This window comes from Polypterus senegalus, chromosome 5 (assembly GCF_016835505.1).
Source record: "Polypterus senegalus isolate Bchr_013 chromosome 5, ASM1683550v1, whole genome shotgun sequence".
Classification (NCBI taxonomy): domain Eukaryota; kingdom Metazoa; phylum Chordata; class Cladistia; order Polypteriformes; family Polypteridae; genus Polypterus; species Polypterus senegalus.
Window position 1 is genome coordinate 153259818 of NC_053158.1, and position 22533 is coordinate 153282350.

Consider the following 22533-nt stretch of genomic DNA (forward strand, 5'->3'; position numbering starts at 1 on the left):
GTTACGGCACATTGTCTGGTAGAGAAGTAAAGTTTGCTTTTGTGGTGTATGGTGTCCTACAAGTGTGCCAGCTTATCGAATACAACGCCCCATAAATCAGCTTACATACCCTCAAAAAAACCTTCAGCACACAGGGAAAAATAAGTCGGCTAACTTTGTATAAATTATTTTCCCTTCTGTTCAAATGTATGCGGTTCACCAGAACAATATGGTAAAAGGGGGCGTTTCCTTATGCAAATATCGCAACTTTAGTGTTACTGAAACAGCGCTTTACCGTTTTACATTTTACAGTTGTTTACATTCGCTATAACAGTTTTACACTGTAAAATGAACAGAGATTTTTTCAGTGGAACTGTAATGTATCAGTAAACGGTATGTAGCACATTTTGAAGGTAGACAAATATCGATTTTACAGAACTTGGCTGTAAAAAATAATGAAATGTATTGTTTAGGATATAATTTTCAGTAGAACATAAGGTACCTTTCCTTTTTTTCAGAAAAGGTATTTTACTTTTATCATGTACAGTATTTTTACTGTTAAATTTACTGACATTTTTTACAGTATAGTTGAAGGATGGGATTATGATCTCGATGAAAACTACAGAAAGACAATGTAACAGTGGAGGACATTCCTAAACGCAACTAGAAGGTAATGGAGAGACTGAAAAACAGGTTGTGCTTCCTAGTTTCATATTTCAGTTTAGTCTGAATTAACTAGTGAACAGGAAACTGTATGATGGACATTCCATATGTTAACCCTGAGTGAGAGCTCCAATAGATAATGTACGAGTATATTGAGAAATCACATTCATTTGGTAAGACATCTAAGTTGGAGAAACACCAACTACAGTGTTAGGAAACATGAAAATAAACCACTGAGTTTTTCCGGGTTCTGCCAAAATAATGTTCAAGCTTATTAGAATACAACTTGTCATTTTGCAAATTGACACGTTTGTTCAAATAACACTGATAAAAACAATGACAGAATTAGTTAGTAATAACATTAGTTATCAAAACAAACCCTGGATAATGTTTAATAAGGCATTTTAGACTGTATCACTTCCGGTTTCACATTCAAATGAATGGCCTTTCATTTTTTTCTTCTTGGGATTTTCCAACTTGTTCCCAATCTGTTTTGGAGCTGTGACACCTGCGATAATGTGAGAAGACGCGTGAGTGACACACGTGACAAGGTGACTGAACCAAAGCACGTGAACACACAACTACATCTCCCTACCGCCTGTGAATCAGTCCTGCCACATTTGGACAGGGTCTTGTAGGATAAGGGTGATTTTAACGTGCCTAATTAATGATCCGCTTTGCCTTCAGCAATGCTGTCAATTAATTCTATAATTTGATAAGCCTCCAACTTTATATTCCTTACCTTTCTTTTTCAGAGGTGGTGTCCAGCCATTAGAATTGTATCAAGGTAAGTGAAGCACATTAGTTCTTATAAACTGAATAATACAATCCTCTTTAATAAAACCCCTGTGTGTGTCTTCTGGTGAAGTGCGTATGTGCGGGCCACACATGTTCAGTCTCTCCCTGTGCAGAAAAAGAGAGACACACACACACAGGCGCGCGTGTGCATTGTTGCAATGTTAATTTTCTTGGTGGTTTATTAAATTACGGATTTTTCAAATGTTCATTTTTTTCCCTGTGCTTAAAACTCACTAAAAAAAGTGTTTTTAGCGAGCGGGTCATAGCGCTATAGTGCGAACTCTTGCAGTGTTACTGAGAAAACCTTGAACAACAGAGAAAAGTGTTATTCAATGTTTTTACATTTAGTTTACTATTACGCTGTGCATTCTATGGTATTATTAACTATATTTGTGCTTAAAAATTTAAAAAAAAATATATACTGCTCAAAAGAATTAAAGGAACACTTTTAATCAGAGTATAGCATAAAGTCAATGACACTTATGGGATATTAATCTGGTCAGTTACGTAGCAGAGGGGGTTGTTAATCAGTTTCAGCTGCTGTGGTGTTAATGAAATTAACAACAGATGCACTAGAGGGGCAACAATGAGATGACCCCCAAAACAGGAATGGTTTAACAGGTGGAGGCCACTGACATTTTTCCCTCCTCATCTTTTCTGACTGTTTCTTCACTAGTTTTGCATTTGGCTACAGTCAGTGTCACTACTGGTAGCATGAGCCAATACCTGGACCCTACAGAGGTTGCACAGGTAGTCCAACTTCTCCAGGATGGCACATCAATACGTGTCATTGCCAGAAGGTTTGCTGTGTCTCCCTGCACAGTCTCAAGGGCATGGAGGAGATTCTAGGAGACAAGCAGTTACTCTAGGAGAGCTGGAGAGGGCCATAGAAGGTCCATAACCCATCAGCAGGACCAGTATCTGCTCCTTTGGGCAAGGAGGAACAGGAAGAGCACTGCCAGAGCCCTACAAAATGACCCCCAGCAGGCCACTGGTGTGAATGTCTCTGACCAAACAACCAGAAAGACTTCATGAGGGTGACCCAAGGGCCCCATGTCCTCTAATGGGCCCTGAGCTCACTGCCCAGCAGCATGCAGCTCGATTGGCATTCGCCATAGAATACCAGAATTGGCAGATGCACCACTGGTGCCCTGTGCTTTTTACAGATGAGAGCAGGTTCACCCTGAGCACGTGACAGAAGTGAAAGGGTCTGGAGAAGCCATGGAGAACATTATGCTGCCTGTAACATCATTCAGCATGAGCAGTTTGGTGGTGGGTTAATGATTGTCTGGGGAGGCATATCCATGGAGGGTCACACAGACCGCTACAGGCTTGACAAAGGCACCTTGGCTGCCATTAGGTATCAGGATGAAATCCTTGGACCCATTGTCAGACCCTATGCTGGTACAGTGGCTCCTGGTGCACGACAATTCCTGGCCTCATGTGCTGAGAGTATGCAGGCAGTTCCTGGAGGATGAAGGAATTGATACCATTGACTGGCCACCACACTTTCCTGACCTAAATCCAATAGAACACCTCTGGGACATATGTTTTGGTCCATCCAATGCCACCAGGTTGCACCTCAGACTGTCCAGGAGCTCAGTGATGCCCTGGTCCAGATCTGGGAGGAGATCCCCCACAACACCATCTGTCATCTCATTAGATGTATACAAGATGTATACAAGAACACAAGGGCCATACAAAGTGCTGCGTACAATTTTGAGTTGCTGCAATTCAATTTTGGCAAAATGGACTAGCCTGCCACATAATTTTTTACTCTGATTTTTGGGGCGTCTTTGATTTCAGGGCTCTGTAGGTTGATCATTTTCATTTCCATCAAACGATGTGGCATCCTTTCGTTCCTAACACATTACCCAGTCTATATCAGTATAGATATCCAGGAGGATTTCTTTTTCCCTTTGAGATCTGATGTGTTTTCAAAGTGTTCCTTTAATTTTTTTGAACAGTTTATTTACATACAGTTCATATGGTCTGGAATGGATTAATTGTATTTACATACAATCCTATGGGGGAAATTACTTCGGTTCACGACCAAATCGGGTTACGACCAGAGTTTTGGAACGAATTATGGCTGTGAACCGAGGTTCCACTGTATTACTGTCACAGAAAATTACTGGCATTTCACGGAAATACAAACCAGTATTACTGCAAGAGAAAATAAAGGCACACAATACAGGGACACATATTACAGCCACATACAAGGTCCCTTGCCATTTAATATAGACTGTTCCTACTAATGTTTATGCACTACTGTTCTAGCACCCGTTATTTTAATGGGCTTAATGTGTAGTTGTTAATAAATGATGCTGGGTATATTGGGAAAAGGATGTTAAAGATAGAGCTGCCAGGCAAGAGAAACAGAGGAAGGCCTAAGAGAACGTTTATGGATGTGGTGAGAGAGGACATGCAGGTGATGGGTATAACAGAACAAGATGGAAGATATGGAAGAAGATGATCAGCTGTGGCAACCCCTAACGGAAGCAGCAGAAAGAAGAAGAAGAAGTTAATAAATACAAGGATTATAGAAATAGGATAACTGCATATACATCAACATATAACACAGAATGCAAGACAGACGAGAGGAGGCTGGCTGTTTAGAATTCTAATTTCTCTCTGCACACTCTTTAACTCTTTCAGGGCGGATGTCGACTTTGTCATCAGGAGAGGTGGAGAGCAGTAAGCAACTGCAAACGGTGACAAAACTCGCTGTTACATTTTAGTTTGACTCTGTTTGCTAAAAGGAAAGTTAGCTTCGTTGGTTTGACTGAGATTCCCTGCTCTTGCGGGAGTAGTGAAGAGCAAACAAGAACAAAAATGGCATCAACATCTGGTGAGGGATCGAAGCGAACGCACAAAGTAAAATACTCCATGGACGACGTTTTGTATGCTATTGCCAAATCAGACTCCGATTCTGATGCAAGTGATCTGGAGATCGAGATCAAAAACGAAAGTGAGGTACCTGCATCAGCTAATCGATCTCTAGCTAATCGTGGTGCCGAACATGTTTGTGTAGATGAAGACCGCCCGCCACTCATAATGACATGAGGTACAAACCAGATTGTGTTGCACTGTGACCGTGACAGCTGCTGCTGCACTCGTCACGTGAAGACAGCCTGGAAGCCATCCTGCCACTCATTCCTGCCAACCATCATGCCACCCGTGAGTGTCTCGAGCCACAAGACACTGTGAAGTGGTGGCCACAGTGCCCAGCAACTGATATTTTAGGTTGATTTTATGTGTGAGACCCTTACTTTGGGTGCTATTCAGAAAACTGTGTTTTTTGGAAAAATATTCAATACAATACAATTTATTTCTGCGTAACCCAAAATCACACAAGCAGTGCTACAATGGGCTTTAACAGAAGACAAGGAAAAACTCCCAAAAAAAATGCTAGTAGGGAAAAAAAATGGAAAGGCAGTTCAAAGAGAGATCCCCTTCCAGGTAGGTTGGACGTGCAGTGGGTGTCAAAATTCATCCCTTAATGAGTTAAGAGTGACGTCCGATGTTGGGTCTAGATGTTGCTGCTGTTGCTTTGGGTTCGGCTTCAGCTGGAAGATTCTTCTTGCGTTGAAGTGCACTCCTCCTCTTTGCGACACGGCACTTTGTTCGTGGTATGCTGTCCTTTTCTTAATTAGACTTTTGGTTGTGTCCCCTGCAACTTCATAGGGAGAAGCATTACTCTTCCTGGCACAAGAGTTTTAGATGTTGAAGTTCCCTTCTTGTTGCAATGGCTGTTTCTCAGACTGGGCTCAGTCTCTGGCACTTGGCTTGGCAGATTGGAACTTAGATTTCACGACCACAAGGAGAAGAGATTGCCAGCTTTCAGATCCCCAAAGAGAGAGCGGCTCATCAGCTTTTAGGTTTCAGTGCAAGCAGACAAGAATGCAGTTCATTTTAAAGGAAGGTGTCATTTCCAATAGATGGATTAAAGTTCTTTCCAGTTACAGAACAAGTGCCTGCTCAAAGGTGTGTTACTTTGTCCAAATGAGTTGTCACTCATTAAATTAGAGCTCTATGTTTGAACTTGTGTGTCCACGTGGGGTCTTCTGGTATGACGAGGCCTCTGCAAAGACTTCAGCTTGACTCCGATTTACCTCATCGTCATTAGATAAAATACAGGGCTGACCCGGGTACGGTAAGATCTGCAGATGAGACATTTTCTCAGGAATGGTGATTAAGGGAGAAGTGAACGTAAAGTGGGTGAAGTTTTAACAGGCCCAGTATGTCACTAGAAAGTCTAGACATGTCCTCATTAACTGTAGAAATAAATGAGAATGGGATTGTGGTTGTCGACATTCAGCCTTACCAAACAAACACCATCTGATGGCTGCAGAAAGGTGTACTTGAAATGACGGTGTAGATCACTGGTGTCGAACTCCAGTCCTGGAGAGTTGCAGTGGCTGCAGGTTTTCATTCTAACCATCTTCTTCATTAGTGACCAGTTTTTGCTGCCAATTAACTTCATTTGCGTTAGTTTTAATTAACTTGACTCAGGCCCTTAGTGGTCTCTTTTTCCTTAATTAGCAGCCAAACAATAATGAGACACAAAACAAGGTGCCACATGACCATCTCATCAGTGCCCATCACACAATATCTGAAATTAAAGAAAGGTGATGGTCACAGTAAGGTTGATCTCTCAGGTCCCCAAAACATTTTGACAGTGTTCTTATAAAAAAACAGAAAAATCAACAGTTTTGAGGCAGAATGAGAGCTGCAACAAGCCATAGAATTAAATAACAGCAATAATCAGCTTCTCATTAAGAGATTGGTTGGAGTGAAATTGAATCGAGTTTGAAATCCCAGTTTAGCTGCTAGCTCCTTTCATGTCTCGTTTCTGTTTGGCTGTCATTTAGTGAAGAAAGGAATCAATTCAGGGGACTGAATCCTTAAAAAACAGGGCTATTAAAATGAAGGGAAAAGGAGTTAATTAGCAGTGAAAACTGGTCACTGATTAGGAAAAAGGTTAGAATAAAAGCCTGCAGCCAGTTTGACACCCCTGGTGTAGATGATCAGTGCCAGTATCAGCTGTCCACGTAACTCAGATCTTTTATATACGCAAGTTTTCCTAAAGCAGGGGAAGCCCTTACTTTAGATAACTCACCGAGTAAAATATTGTGCATCTTTGCATAGAACTTTTGTTTTCTGCTTTAATATTTTAGTGAAGAAATTTGTCCACCAAACTACACTCACCTAAAGGATTATTAGGAACACCTGTTCAATTTCTCATTAATGCAATTATCTAATCAACCAATCACATGGCAGTTGCTTCAATGCATTTAGGGGTGTGGCCCTGGTCAAGACAATCTCCTGAACTCCAAACTGAATGTCAGAATGAGAAAGAAAGGTGATTTAAGCAATTTTGAGCGTGGCATGGTTGTTGGTGCCAGACGGGCCGGTCTGAGTATTTCACAATCTGCTCAGTTACTGGGATTTTCACGCACAACCATTTCTAGGGTTTACAAAGAATGGTGTGAAAAGGGAAAAACATCCAGTATGCGGCAGTCCTGTGGGCGAAAATGCCTTGTTGATGCTAGAGGTCAGAGGAGAATGGGCCGACTGATTCAAGCTGATAGAAGAGCAACTTTGACTGAAATAACCACTTGTTACAACCGAGGTATGCAGCAAAGCATTTGTGAAGCCACAACACGCACAACCTTGAGGCGGATGGGCTACAACAGCAGAAGACCCCACCGGGTACCACTCATCTCCACTACAAATAGGAAAAAGAGGCTACAATTTGCACGAGCTCACCAAAATTGGGCAGTTGAAGACGGGAAAAATGTTGCCTGGTCTGATGAGTCTCGAGTTCTGTTGAGACATTCAAATGGTAGAATCAGAATTTGGCGTAAACAGAATGAGAACATGGATCCATCATGCCTTGTTACCACTGTGCAGGCTGGTGGTGGTGGTGTAATGGTGTGGGGGATGTTTTCTTGGCACACTTTAGGCCCCTTAGTGCCAATTGGGCATCGTTTAAATGCCACAGGCTACCTTAGCATTGTTTCTGATAATGTCCATCCCTTCATGACCACCATGTACCCATCCTCTGATGGCTACTTCCAGCAGGATAATGCACCATGTCACAAAGCTCGAATCATTTCAAATTGGTTTCTTTAACATGACAATGAGTTCACTGTACTAAAATGGCCCCCATAGTCACCAGATCTCAACCTAATAGAGTATCTTTGGGATGTGGTGGAACGGGAGCTTCGTGCCCTAGATGTGCATCCCACAAATCTCCATCAACTGCAAGATGCTATCCTATCAATATGGGCCAACATTTCTAAGGAATGCTTTCAGCACCTTGTTGAATCAATGCCACGTAGAATTAAGGCAGTTCTGAAGGCGAAAGGGGGTCAAACACCGTATTAGTATGGTGGTCCTAATAATCCTTTAGGTGAGTGTATATTAAGGTAAAAACAGCCATTTGGGTCATGAAGGGAAGTAAAAGTGAAAGCAGACGGAAAATTCTATACTCAGGTAAACTAGAAATAGTCTCAAAACATATTTAACCACAGTAACAAAGTACTTCTACTTCATTACTATACCACACTTCTTAATACCATTCATCCATGGTACTACCATATTTCCCCGAAAATAAGATAGGGTTTTATATTAATTTTTGCTCCAAAAGATGCACGAGGGCTTGTTTTCAGGGGATGTCTTATATTTATTCATGTATAACAATATACATTTATCCAAATACAGTCATGTCATCTTCTTCTGGAATTTCGTCATAACTCTCCACGTTCAAACCCTGAATTTCTTGCGACTCCAGCTGCTTTTAGAATCCTCCGGTATTGATGTGCGCACTTCGATGTCTGATGAATGGTTTGATGTCTGATATACAAATGCATCCATGGTGCTTTTATATTCAAGCGTCACATATTCCCCAACGTAATGAAATGATATATTTTACACATACCATCTTCTGTGCATCACAATAGCATCAGAATGTACGGCGGTGTATTTCAGCCACAGAGTAAAACATTAAGGACACAGTGAAAATGTCTATTTTGTGATTAAAGTGGAAATTTCGGCTTCAACCTCGAAATGTCCACATAAACCTCGTAGTTTACTTTATCATTAAAGTAGACCATCGTAAACGTCATCTTAAAAGCGACCAAGTTGTTAATCACCATGTACTTCTGGGGCTTCCTCCTGAACTGACAGCAGCAATCGCCACACAGAACACATTACATTTATGATATTCCAGCTCTCTGCACATTTAGAATCCTTAGATTTATACTTGATATCACTTTCATGATGAAATGCATTAGATTATGTACGTTACATTTTACAGATAAATCGTTAACTTAGTTTAAATAATGAATATTGTTAATAGTTACACATATGAGGGTGACACGGTGGCGCTGCTGTCACGTTGCTGGTGTTCTCTGCCTGGAGTTTGCATGTTTTCCTGGTGGGTTTCCACAGTGTGCTCTGGTTTCCATCCAAAGACATGAAGGTTTGGGGATTTGGTGGCGCTAAAATGATACGAGTGTATGTGACTGCCTGTGTTCACCTTGCGATGAGCCGATGTCCCGTCCAGGGATTTTGCTTCTGTCTTGCTCCCGATGCTTGCTGGAATTGAAACATCCCTGGAATGATGGATGTAATCATGAAAAATCCTTTTCAGAGATATTGTGGCAAGGTGTCCTTGGAATTTAATGAATGTTTCAGGCACAAGCGTTGCATAGCGTGAAGTATTAATCCAGCCTTAGGAACCTTACTTTTCAGCTGACGATCTTGACTAGGGCTTATTTTTGGGGTAGGGCTTATGTTACAGAGCAGCCTGAATATCATGCTAGGGCTTATTTTCGGAGTAGGTCTCATTTCCGGGGAAATACGGTATTAGGAAAATACAAAGAATAAATGACCCCAGCCATGGGCCCTGAGGGAAACTACATGTGACGACAAATAGAACTGAGGGCACTGTAACCAGAGTACACCATACAACAGTTTAGCAAGTGGGAACTAAACCAACTACGAGAAGCGGCACAATTTAGGGGTTTCATTTTATGTGTAGAATTAAATTTTATGCTTATTTTCATTTTTTTCTCATTGTTTTTGTCAAATATAATAAATCTTTTTTCATAACGTCACCGTGTGCCAGTTTGTATGTACTATGTTTTGGGTCACGGTCACCTCCGGTTAGAGTTTTTCTACGTCAGTGCATGACTTTTGTTGTGAGTAACAATGTCTTGTTGGTACAATATGAACGGCGGATGTTATACGGTCGACGTCATCGCTTTGCTCCTATTTAAGATTAAGTTTAGTAGCAAAACAACTGGTCTCTGTGTCTGCCATTGCACTGTGATGGTAGAAGAGGTGCCCGACAGCCCATTTCAGTTCTCATTGCAAAAGAGAAGTCTGCCAACAGTGCCAAAAGTGACACTTTAATCCAAACATATAATGAATGTTGTGTGTCCTGCACAGTAAAATATAAGAATATCTTTTACATGAGTTACAGTTGTTTCAGTGCCAAGATCGGTAAGAGTGAAAGCACAACTTTATAAAGTGATATATTCCTTCCCAAGAAATAGTACATTGGAAACTTGCTTGTAATTCTTAAGAATGTGCTGGCCTGTTTTTGATAAAGATTTAACAATGCCAGTCAATAAAGATGTAACAATCACAGTTCAATTGTAACAATTCTGTTTTTTTAACAGGCTGCTTAGATTTGCACCCAAGGCTTTAGACAGATGGAAAGTTTCATTTTGGAAGTCAACTGTACAATTTCCTGTGTTATCATTAATATTAATTTGGAAGTTCATCAAAGGGGTATTATTAAATTCTGAATGGTCTTTGGCTACGTAGTTATTACATTGCAACTTCTCTACTCTCGAGCATTCTAATTTAAGGCTACCTCGAGGCTGAGTTGTCATTTAAAAACAGCATTTTTAAGCGGAAACAATCATCATACATACTTGAGGTGTATAAAAGTATCTCCTCCTACATTTAAATGACAAAAAGTGCATATGACATAGCCGTTCACCTACAGCAGTGCTTCTCAAATAGTGGGGCGCGCCGTGGCTCCGTCAAGGGGGCGCGTTTGACCTCGGGGAACATGCTTTTTTATACTTGTACTTATAACAATTTTATAGACAAATGATACTATTTATAGTCGCGCGGGGGGCGCGAGATGTTTTCTTCTTCCTAAGGGGGGCATGACAGAAAATAATTGAGAAGCACTGACCTACAGTGAGTATGGGCGCATCTCCTTGAAGAGATGATTATGTGTGTGTGTATTGCGATAAATGTAAGGGATGGACAGGCATCCCAACTGGACCGGTTCCTTACCCGGACAGCATAGAGGGATGCACACCCTGACCAGCCTGGTTCTTGTTCTCCTTTCCAAGTCAGGGAGAAGATATAATGGATGGACTTGGGGAGTTTATCCCCGAGTATGATGGTTGGCGTCTGGCCTGGCTTCAGACTGGACACCTGCTGGGCAACTTGGAAAGTGTGGTTATGAAGGGCAGCGCCGCTGGGTTCCCTAAGTGGCGCTGGGGCACACGGTCAAGAGACGACTCTCTTGTTTTTTGGTGGTTCTGCCTGACTTCCTGTGTGCAATGTTCGGACACCAGAATTTCTGCATAAAAATGAGCCACCACCCCTCACTCTGGGAGTTGGAGTCGGGCTTATGGTAGGGGATACTCGCCTTACGGCAATAAAGGTGCATAGGTGCACTGTTCCAGGTATAAAAAAAATATTTCTTTTGTCAGGACTCCTTATTCCATCTATTTTTCAAAGTGGTCTGATGACCTTTGAACCCAACTGTTCCTATAACATTCTATCCATCACTAGCTACACCTGAATCTCAAAACATTTGTCAAATAATTTTAATTTTTGTTTTTAATAATCAGTCCTCCAAAAGGTTTTGGACCAATCATCACTTTAAAAATAATTTTTAATTCACAAATTAATTTAATTACAGATTATATATAGTTACTATCAAAAATGAAGAGAACATAATAAACAGTTTGAACCTAACCACCTATGAATTTTTAAACTAGGTATTTTAAATTACTCTTATTTTGACCCTTACATTAACTCCCGGCCCACTCCTCCTGCCTATTCTTTATTTAATCTGTCCTAGTACAACAAATACACGCCACACCTACTCCCTTATATTCCAAAACCATTATTCCCTAGGGGCTGCCTTACTCCACTGACGTAGTCTTAGGGCCTTCTCCCCCTGGGGTTAAGGTTAGAATTGATGCAAGGGGCAAACTTTAAACATCCACAACCAGACACAAACACAATTCCAAACTACTGCTTACACAAGGCTCCCGACCCCACCATAGTGTTAATGTAACGGTATCGTGAACAGTCTTTTGAATGCAGTGTCTGTGCGGCTGCGTCTGGGACTCTGAGATTCCCCCTATACTGTATATGCCCATAACAAGAGAGAAATACAAATAACTGAATAATTTAAAAGTGAATGTAGAAACAATTTTTAGAAAAAAAAAAAGAAATTGTCTAATTTAGATTTCAGACGCCATCTAGTGGCTGCTCTAAACACACAAAACTCAACTTCAAATTGTCCCCCATTAAGCCTGACCCTGCTGTATTTAAGCAGTGATGGGAATAAAGAAGTCACCAAATTACAGTGTTGCACTTCGGCACATATGACATCTTCATGTTGATTCAGTCTTAAACTCAAATGTTACTTTATTGTATGCTAGGGTTCAAATCCCACGTCTGGTTTCTATCTGTATCGAGTGTGCACATTTCTGCATGCCTGGGTGTGAGCCCTGCAAAGGACTGGCACCGTGTTTAGAGTCGTTTTCCCATCTCGTGCCCAGTGCTGCTGGGATGAGTTCCAGATACACCAATGGTGATTGTGAATGGGACTTAGCGGGCCTGACAATGTACTGTATCTACAACCCAGTGTAGAGGGTACTTAAAGGAAAACAGAATACGCTGTCGATTTGTTGCACAAAAGAAATAAAATTATACAGATAGCTCTCATTAAGGGCGGCATGGTGGTGCAGTGGTAGCGCTGCTGCCTCACAGTAAGTAGACCCGGGTTTGCTTCCCGGGTCCTCCCAGCGTGGAGTTTGCATGTTCTCCCCATGTCTGCGTGGGTTTCCTCCCAAAGACATGCAGCTTAGGTGTGTGTGCCCTGTGGTGGGCTGGAGCCCTGCCCGGGGTTTGTTCCTGCCCTGTGTTGGCTGGGATTGGCTCCACCAGACCCCCATGACCCTGTAGTTGGGATATAGTGGGTTGGATAATGGATGGATCTCCTTAAAAAAATTAAATTTTTTCATTTCCTATGAACCTGGATGGTTTCAATGAGAAAAGCTTCACCTTAGTGTGGAGATGTATACATGTGGTGGCCATCACACTCTGCATTTTGTTTACAAGGGACGTCACCACCCGTAGAGGACACACATACAGTGGCGTCCATAAAGTTTGAGACAAAGACACATTGTTCCTTAATTTATTTTCAAATTTCAAATCAAACAATTCAGAAAACAGTACTTGCTTACAATTCTTTCTCATCATGTAGAAATCTCAAAATGTTTCTACACAGTCTTCGCCATTTCAAGGCACCATATTGGCGTCACAGCTCCTTGCGATTTCTCAGATGTGTTTCATTGCTTCATTAGTGCTGGCATAAGATAGCCAGTCTATAGTTGCTCTTGTTCAACATGAGGCCAAGAGAAGCCAATATGAGGCTGGAAAACAAGACTCCACTACTTGAGACATCAGTAAAACCGTAGGATTATCAGAATCAACAGTCTGGAATATCACTGAGAAGAAAGAATGCACTGGTGAGCTCAGCAAACACAAAGGGGCTGGTAGGCCAAGAAAGACCTCACTATGGCAGAGAAAACGCCTCAGACACCTGCCTGACAGATCAGAAGCAGTCTTCAGGAGGCAGTGTGTGTGTGTGTGTGTCACAGACGACGAAACACAAAGGCCACACTGCAAGATGCAAACCACTAGCTGGCAACAAAAACAGCATGGCCTGATTACTATATGCGAAAAAATACTTAATAGAGCCTGCAGAATTCTGGATAAAAGGTCTAGTGGACAGATGAGACCAAGATGAACCTTCATCAGAGTGATGACAAGAGCAAAGTGTGGAGACAAAAAGGAACTGCCGAAGATCCAAAGCATAACCACCTCATCTGTTAAACACGGTGGTGAGGGTGTTATGGCTTAGACATGTATGGCTGCCACAGACACTGGCACACTTCTCTTCATTGATGATGGGACTGCTGATGGCAGAGGCACGATGAGTTCTGAGGTGTGTAGAAACAGCTGCTCAAGTTCCAGTTAATGTCTCCAACCTCATTGGACAGCACTTCATCCTACAACAGGGGTGTCCAACTCTGGTCCTGGTGGGCTTCAGGTTTTCATTCTAACCCTTTTAATAATCAACGAGGAGTTTTCACTGCTAATTCACTCCATTTCCCTTCATTTTAATAGCCATTTTTTATTGAATTGATTTGTTTCTTCATTAAATGGCAGTCAAACAGAAATGAGATATGAAACGAGCCAACAGATGAGCAGCTAAATTGAAACATCAAACTCCAGCCAATTTCACTCTAATATCATGACTTGTTGCTCTCATTCTGCCACAGCAGACTGTTGATTTTCTGTTCTTTCTAGGTCCACCATCAAGATGTTTTGCTGACCTGAGCAGGCCAACATGACTGAGACCTTCACCTTTCTTTATTTTCAGGTTAGCTGGTTATGTGGCGGCTTGTTTTGTGTCTCATTAGTGTTTGGCTGCTCATTAAGGAAAAAGAAACAACTAAGGGGTCTGAGTCACGTCAGTTAAAACTAAAGCAGAGTTTGTCAAATCTAAAAAATGGAAAATCACTGAATGGCCAAGCCAGTTACCAGATTTAAATCCAAATGAGCAGGTCTTCCATATGCTAAAGAGAAACCATAAGGGGAGAAGCCCCCAAAACAAGCAGGAGCTGAAAATGGCTGAATAAGTGGCTTGGCAGAGCATCGGCAGAGAAGATCTTCAGCACCCAGTAAAGTGAATTCAAGCAGTCCTTACATACAAGGGATATGCGACAAAATACTAAATATGACTGCGTTAATAGACCTGGCCCTAACATTGTGATGCCCTGAAATGGGGAAGCATGAAGAAGAAGAATATTTAGAGGGAGAAAAAAAAAAAAACAAAAAAAAAACTGTGTGACTGAAATGTGTGCAAATACCCTTAAACTAAAGTATACAAATGTGCACTTTAATCGCACTGAAACTGTTTGATTTGTTACTTTAAATTGTGGAGCAGAGGGGTACATTAAGGAAAAGGGTGTCGTCCACCCAAACATTACGGAGGGCACTGTATAAAACAATTATGCACTGATGGAAGACACCTGAACCATTCATGGCAAAAGATTGTAATATTTCAGTTAATTTCTCCTGACCAAATCTACTCTCTATGTATAAAATACTAAGCCTAAAAAGTGCAACGATTTTATGTGACCTTTTTTTATGTCACGCTTTAAATCGGGCTTATTTTAAAACCTACATATATATGTTTGGTATCATTCTTTTCAGAATTTATCGAATTTTAATGTGATGTTGTTAGATTTTCAGATTAGAATTTAAAAACTGAATAAGAAACTAAAATATCAAGAAAGTCATGGTTTTTAATATCAAGAATGCTGTGGTTTTCATTTTTGATCAAGTAAACTTTCTTTCACAGGAACAAACTATTAAAAAAAAAAAAATCTATTCATAACTCCAATGTGGGCGGCACGGTGGTGCAGTGGGTAGCGCTGCTGCCTCGCAGTTAGGAGACCCGGGATCACTTCCCGGGCGGGTCCTCCCTGTGTGGAGTTTGCAAGTTTTCCCCGCGGCTGCGTGGGTTTCCTCCCACAGTCCAAAGACATGCAGGTTAGGTGCATTGGCGATCCTAAACTGTCCATGGTGTGTGCCCTGCGGTGGGCTGGCGCCCTGCCCAGGGTTTGTTTCCTGTCTTGCGCCCTGTATTGACTGGGATTGGCTCTGGCAGACCCCCGTGACTCTGTAGTTAGCATACAGCGGGATGGATAATGGACGGATGGATGGATAACTCCAATGTTTGTATTTAGATGATTTAGTTAGCGGAAGGTTGAGTTATGATGACATTGCATACCATTTTAGTTTTCACGTGATTTTTCCTGTTATTTAAATGATTCATTTTTTAGAAAACTTTTTTTTTTTATCTATCTATACGAATGTCAGTTAAAACGAATGGATCGTTTATTTAGTGTGTCGAGCCTAGTGGACCTCAGTTTAACGGGAATACTCCAATCGGTAAGAGAGTAAATATTTTATTCTCATTTCATGATTTTTACCCCGTTAAATAATAATTTTCTCTTTTACATATGTATAGAATTTCGTGATTTTGACTCCAATAGATCATTTTTCTTTTGTACATTTACAGAGTTTACTAATATTCTGGCGTCGAAGGCACCAGGGGGGCTTACCCCACTAGTAGTTGTATAAGATAGAGAAAAGTGCTTATAATAAATAAAAGTCAACTCCACGGTCGCCTTACACGAAGCCACCATACATCAACCATGACAGCAATGCTGCGTGCCCAAGAACATATGAAACAACTAAAAATAACTTTGACTATGTAGAAGAAACAGTAAACATTGATTTATAAACAAAAGTTATACAAAGTTATCACATTACAAAGAAATAATTTACACTTTTCTCAAACATCCCCCTAATACAGTATTGTCTGTGTATCTTTATATAACGCTTGTTAATACTCTCAAAGCTCAACCTATAGTGTAGAATAACATCTAGAAACAGAGGTCATGCAAGGAGGCCTGAATATTTGGTATTATGCACTTGGTCATTCTGAGGTATTTAGAAAAGCAAGTTTTGGTACCAAGCTATGCCTCCTGAAGTCCATCACATTCATAAAGACACCGAACAGCAGCAGCTCATTAATCACATTATAACAGTAAATATTTTTATGGTTAGGCTCAGCACCATAGAACATTTTAGAAAGTGCTGTAGGAAACTGTGAATCAAACAATGTAAGATAGAAGATTACTTATTATTTTGTACAGCTATTCTGGTGAAAGGGCTTAATAAAGTAGTATAAAAAAAAATATGTCACAGAATAAAATATTTTTCTATGCTTTAGAAACCCAGCATTGAATAACGATGGAACAAAATATCCTTGCAAAATAAATTTTTCAAAATCATTTTTAGGCCAATGTATGTTTTAAAAGAAAATATATTCCTACAATTTTCTTCTTCAAAATGAGGACAGTAATGCTCTATATGGCCCAAAATATGCAACTTTCTATTAATGGTAGCTTGCAGGGCAAATCTGGCATTCCCCATAGGAAAATAGCTGAAAGTACAAAATTCTAAAAATTGCTGAAGTTCAGTACATTCAGAAATGCCTGGCACCACACTCATACCCACTGGAGTGAGCCAATTCTATTTTTAATAAGTTCAGCACTGCACTTTGCACTTGCCTCCCTTCCAAAAACAGACAGTCAGGGCCACTCTCTGCATCATTTCACTAGTGTTGTGCTCTTTTGGAAGAAGTTCACTTCTCCTTTGAGTAGAACTTGTTAGTTAATTTGTAGAAATAACTTCCCCATTTCAAGAACAGCCTGGAGACTTGAAGCACTCATCTTCCTAATAGTCAGATCTTCAATTGTCTTCTTTCTTTCCACAATGCTAATCCGACAAGCTGATATGCAGTGCAAGTGAACATTTTTTTCCTCCACTAGATGTTCACTGGGTATGGGGGCTCTGAACATGATAATCTCAGCTCTGACAAAATGCCAAGGACTTGTCCAACAGTGAATTCCTTAAATCCAGATACACAATGTAATGTTAAAATGCAACTAAAACTTGAAAATGCTATATAGGCAGAAGAGGAATACAGCCAACCCCAACACCACCCTCATGACAAACCATAGGAGCCATGAATGTCCAACGGTTGGTTTCAGAGTCATACATTTCCACAGAGTTCAAATTGGACTGTCCATCATAGCCACCGACTGCATAAAGCCGGCCACAGTTGGCAACAAGAGAGACCCTGCTTCGTCGTGTGTTCATAGGCACTACGTAGCTCCACTGATTGGCACCAGAACTATATACCTCTACCATGCTGAGAAACCCTGAGCCATCATAGCCTCCTGCCACATAAAGTTTACTTCCCAAGGCTGCTGCACCATGTCGACAACGCTTGTTTAGCATTCCTGCCACTGGATGCCAGGATGAAGTGTGCTGGTTATAATATTCCACCTGGTAAAGAAAGAAATGTAGCAAGTATTAGACAACACCACAGACATCACATTGTTACTGTTTTGCAGTTGAACACACTGAACATCTTGTTAAGTGTTTCAGCTTTTACTAAACCTAAAATGCTATTTAGATGAGCTGTAAAAGAGTATCAGAGTATTCAAAGAGTAAAATAGTTACAACTTACCCAGACTAAAACCAATTTATTACAATTTAAGAGGTATGTGGTGGTGTGCTTACCACTTGATTTATAAACATGCAGTAAGCAAGATATACCTGTGGAATAGGGGGCATAACAAGGCAAACTGGCAGTCAGACGGCATGCTACTCACATCCATTTTAAGTAAAAACTCCCACCTCTGTGGTGTAAATGCAGACATTCAACCATGAAATGCACAGTTAGTTGAGATGACTGTTTTAAATCAAACAAGCTGCATACATATGCAAAACAGATGGCATTGTAAATACAATAAAAATCTGTAACATTCGAGGTGTCACCCGCTGCACTGCAGCACTAGGGTCTCAATTTGAGATGGCCCTTCTGGGTAGGTGCATGGAACGCCCTCTGCTGTCGGAGGAGCATTTCAGTGGTGGCACTCTCCGAGGTACCCAGATCTCTGTAGGTGGGTAGACCCTTTATTGGTCTGGTCACTCCAATGGCTATCATACTCAGGGAGTAGCTGTTGCAGATTGGCTCATTCTGATGGTGTCCGATATCACTCCTTTCAAAGATCTTATTATGAAACTCAGATTAAGGCACTCTCTAGGTACCTTGTCTGTTGTCTCAGTGTATGTTCTGACCGCAGTGAGTGATGTCTTGATGAGCGAGACATTTTATTTGCTGCTGCGCTTAGTAGTTGATGGGTTTCCATGAGGTGGCACTCCTTGGCTCATGTGTGACTTCAATACAACCACTGGCACTGACAGGGCTGGCTATGAGGATTGTGTCTGTACAAATGGGTCTGGCGACTGTGGTGAAACTGGCCCCATGTTCCTTGACTTTGTAAAAGGTCAGGGGCTGTGGATCATTGGATCCTAGTTCCAAAGTCCTGAGCCACATCGTTGAACTTGGTAGTCCAATTCTGATGGTGTGAATGGATTCTGACCACAGACTTGTTGTTACTCTGAAGATTGAACTTAGGTCCAGAAGGCTACTACCTACTAGGAGAATGAAGCTGGACCTGGCCAGACTCCAGGATCAGGCTGTTTCTAATGAGTGTGTGCAGTTTGTGCGAGGAACTTGCAGACTTAAATGTGACTGCCAAACCTAATGTGATCGGGGAGACCTTCCGTGACAAGACCCTGAAGGTTGCCGAGGGTTGTGTGGAGGTTGCCAGTGTTCCCAGAAGGAGGCTTTTTTAAATAATTTTATTGATTTCTATTAGAAACAGACAACATTACAAAACAGTCAACATAAATTTAACAAATCAAAGCAAAATTCAACCTCCATCCAAGAGAAAGAGACAGAAGCCAGCAACAGAAGCTACTCTATAAAAGGAGCAAGAAAAGAAGGGTATCCTTTTCCCCGAAATGGAAGCTTATTCTGAAATGTTATTGATTAGATCCTGCCATATTTTAAAAAAGTTTTGAATAGATCCTCCAAGTGCGAATTAGATTTTTTCCAATTTCAAATAGTATAGAACATCAGTTACCCACTGATTTTAAAGTGATGAGGTGGGATTTTCCCAGCTGAGCAAGATAAGTCCAGGTGCTACTAGTACAGTAAAGGCAGTTACAGTTTGGTTGTTCTTCTCCAATTTAAGGCCATTTAGGAGTACACCAAACACAGTGAGAAAGATGCATTTCATCTTGCAGAGCACCTTGGATATCATCGAGAGGAGTCATAGCACATGGCTTGATGGCAACCAGTCTGTACTGGGAACTGAGAAGGACGGCTGGGCGGGCTCAGAAGACAGATAAGAAGGTGTTTGTTTGAGGAATCTGAGGAAGTGACACACCATCTATGGTCTAGAGAACCTTGTTCTGCTTACAGAGGAATCAAAGCAATATGCACATCTGAATCTGTTAATCGGAGAGTCACAGTCAGGGCAGGTGATGGAATGGTCCTTATGAATGATGCTGCAGTTGTGAGCCACAGGGTTGGCTACTTTGAGCAGCTGTTTAAAGCTTATCCTCTGGCTAGGATGTTGGACATCTCTGGGTCCATGGTTCTTGAAGCTGATCCTACAATTAGTTATGAACCACCCAGCTGAGGGGAAGGGAAGGCTGCAGGGATCTGTGGTCTCCAGGGTGAACTTATCCAGGCTGGTGGTAAAGCTGTCCACCTGGCGTTGCAAGCTGTCTTTGCTTCTATTTGGGAGACAGGCATCAACCCAACTGACTGGAAAACTGGATTTGTTGTCTCTATCAGTAAAGGGTAGGGTGATTGCCTAGATTGCAGCAACTACTGTACATGATGATAATACTGCTCTCAGTGCCAGATAAGGTCCTTGCTAGGGTCATCCTCAATAGAATCCATGATCACTTGCTCACCTGCCAGTCACCAGAGCAGTTTGGTTTTATGCCTAAAAAGTCTACCACATCCTGGCACTGAGGATTCTCATCGAATTTCTTTGCAGCCTTTCTATGTTTTCGTAATGCGTTCGACTCAGTTAATCAAGCTCCCCTGTGAGACATCCTCAAGGGACCCCCCTGAAGTTTCAGTGCTGTGCAGTACAGAGTGGAGGCAGTACCTTTGCATTTTTCACAGTTGATTCTGGTGTTCATTGGGGTTTGTCCTTACTCCAACTCTGTTCAATGATTGCACAGACTGGATGTTGGGTGGGATCTGTTAGTGAAGAAAGATTCACTGATCGCTCTGATCATGGCTCTCGAGAGACTGAGCGAGTAGTATGAGTGGGCACAGCCATCAGCAGTATGTCTGTCTGCAGTTTGAATGTCAACCTCATTCAGAGGTTTACTTACCTCAGCAGTGACATTCATGTTTCTGGTGACTCATCCTTTGAAGTCAGTAGATAGATTGGGAGATCATGGGGGGTCATGAGATCACTGGAAAGCATTGTGTGGTACTCCTGATATCTCAGCAAAAGGACAAAGGTCCAAGTCTTTAGAGTCCTGGTGCTCCCGGTTTTGCTATATGGTTGCGAGACATGGATGCTATCCAGACTCCTTAGGTATTGCGTCTCTTCAGAGAATCCTTGGGTATTGCTGGTGTTGAACGAGCAGGTTGCTCATGGAGTCCCAAATACGGCACATCAGCTACATTGTGAGGGAGCGTCAATTACAGCACTGTGGCCATGTGAGTGAGATCCAGCTCGCAGAATCTTCATTGCGGAGGACCAGACCAAGGGGACACCCACGTAACACCTGGCTGTAGCAGATAAATGGTCATGTCCAGAGGGTGGGACTGGACCTCGCGTCTGCCTGGGGGGTTGCCAACTGGGATCTGGAGATGTCTTGTCATGTCGTGGGTGTGGCAACGTACTATACCAGCGCCTGCGCTTTTACCTGACCTCGCATAATACATGCTGTTTATTTGTAAAAAAAAAAAAATAAAAATAAATAATAAAATAAAAATACACAATGTTTTATGAACCATCTGAACATCATATTAACATTCTGGAATTCAAAGAACAATGTGATAGGGATTATTACTTTTAAAAAAGAATTTAGGGTGGTAGTACTTCTCTTTCAAGAGGAGAGACTCAACTTTACCAACATATTTAATAAAAGGCAGTACTTTAAGCAAAAGTTGCAAAACTGCACAAGGTTTTTGATATGTGGACACCAGCACAAACCAAAGAGTATATGTGAATGTTTGCAGAATTACCCACCTTTAATAAGTCTGTTTTAACAAATCAGTATTAATATTCTAAATTGGTCTGCATGGATTAATGGATAAGAGGCAAGAACACTAATTGTTATAGTGATATGGGTTTGTGATCAATTCTTTTTTTGTAAATTTGTCAAAAACTATATTAAAAGATTATGTGTTGCGTCTTCTAGGTGAAATGTGGAAGGATACTTGCCTAAACAACAAGAATCTAAAACAGCCAAAGAGAGAAAAGAACAGAAGATAAAAGCCAATCTGGTATGGCTCGATAAAAGTTACACGAATTCCTTAGGATTTATGTTAAGACTGGAAGAAAAATATCTCTCTCCACTAGTGAGCTCAACCGACTTTGAGTCACCTGTTCAAATAATATAATTTTATCTTTACATCTGTAGGTGATTTCCTCACAGTGAGGATCAATGTTTGTAACTCCTTTACCACAAAATACTGAGGACAAATGGGATCCAAGGCAGAAAGTAAAACTGGAAACCAATGCCACTAAGTAGAGTGTAAGTGCTTCTCTTTTGTGCAACTGGGTGATCTTTATGAGACACAGAACAATGTTATATAAATATGTGAGCCAAAATGGGAACTTTGTGGCCAAAATTTGTCTTCTTATGTCAGGGGAATGGTGAACAATGAATTCAACAGTAAGGACCAACATATCATCTATTCAGCATAGTGATGGTAATGTCATTATTATGCTGTTATTCCTCAAGAACTAAACAATTCACATTGTTGAAAGAATAAAGTATTTCTCTCTTTATCATTTTTTTGGATTGCCTAATCAAAGTTCACATCGAAACTCTATTTATGTGTTACGGTTTATGCTTGAAAGCCAACTAAATTGAACTAAGTTGAAACAGGTCTCGAAGAGGCAGTGGATCACACTTTTGCCACATTACTATAAAAGAAACATAACTGCAGATAATATTGGTCTGCAGTTACTGCGTCTGAAAGTAGCCTAGCCAATTATCATGTCTAACAGAGCAACTACTGTTTTATACAGGAGCTGCATATTGCATAACTTTAAGAAA

At 41.1% G+C, this 22533-nt stretch overlaps 1 protein-coding gene and 1 long non-coding RNA gene across 4 annotated transcripts in view; one reads left to right on the plus strand and one right to left on the minus strand.

Moving 5' to 3' along the window:
• Nucleotides 1–561: 561 nt before the first annotated feature.
• Nucleotides 562–22005, plus strand: LOC120529595. Its single transcript, XR_005633772.1, has 4 exons — nucleotides 562–649; nucleotides 1398–1429; nucleotides 21670–21754; nucleotides 21892–22005. It is a non-coding gene; the product is annotated as an uncharacterized LOC120529595 (long non-coding RNA).
• Nucleotides 16065–22533, minus strand: part of klhl18 (kelch-like family member 18) — a 43185-nt gene continuing 36716 nt past the window's right edge. For all 3 annotated transcript variants that reach the window (XM_039753519.1, XM_039753518.1, XM_039753520.1), the window contains exon 10: nucleotides 16065–17706. In XM_039753519.1, the coding sequence (XP_039609453.1) occupies nucleotides 17320–17706 (387 nt within the window). In that variant the 3' untranslated portion in view covers nucleotides 16065–17319. The remainder of the gene's footprint in view (nucleotides 17707–22533) is intronic.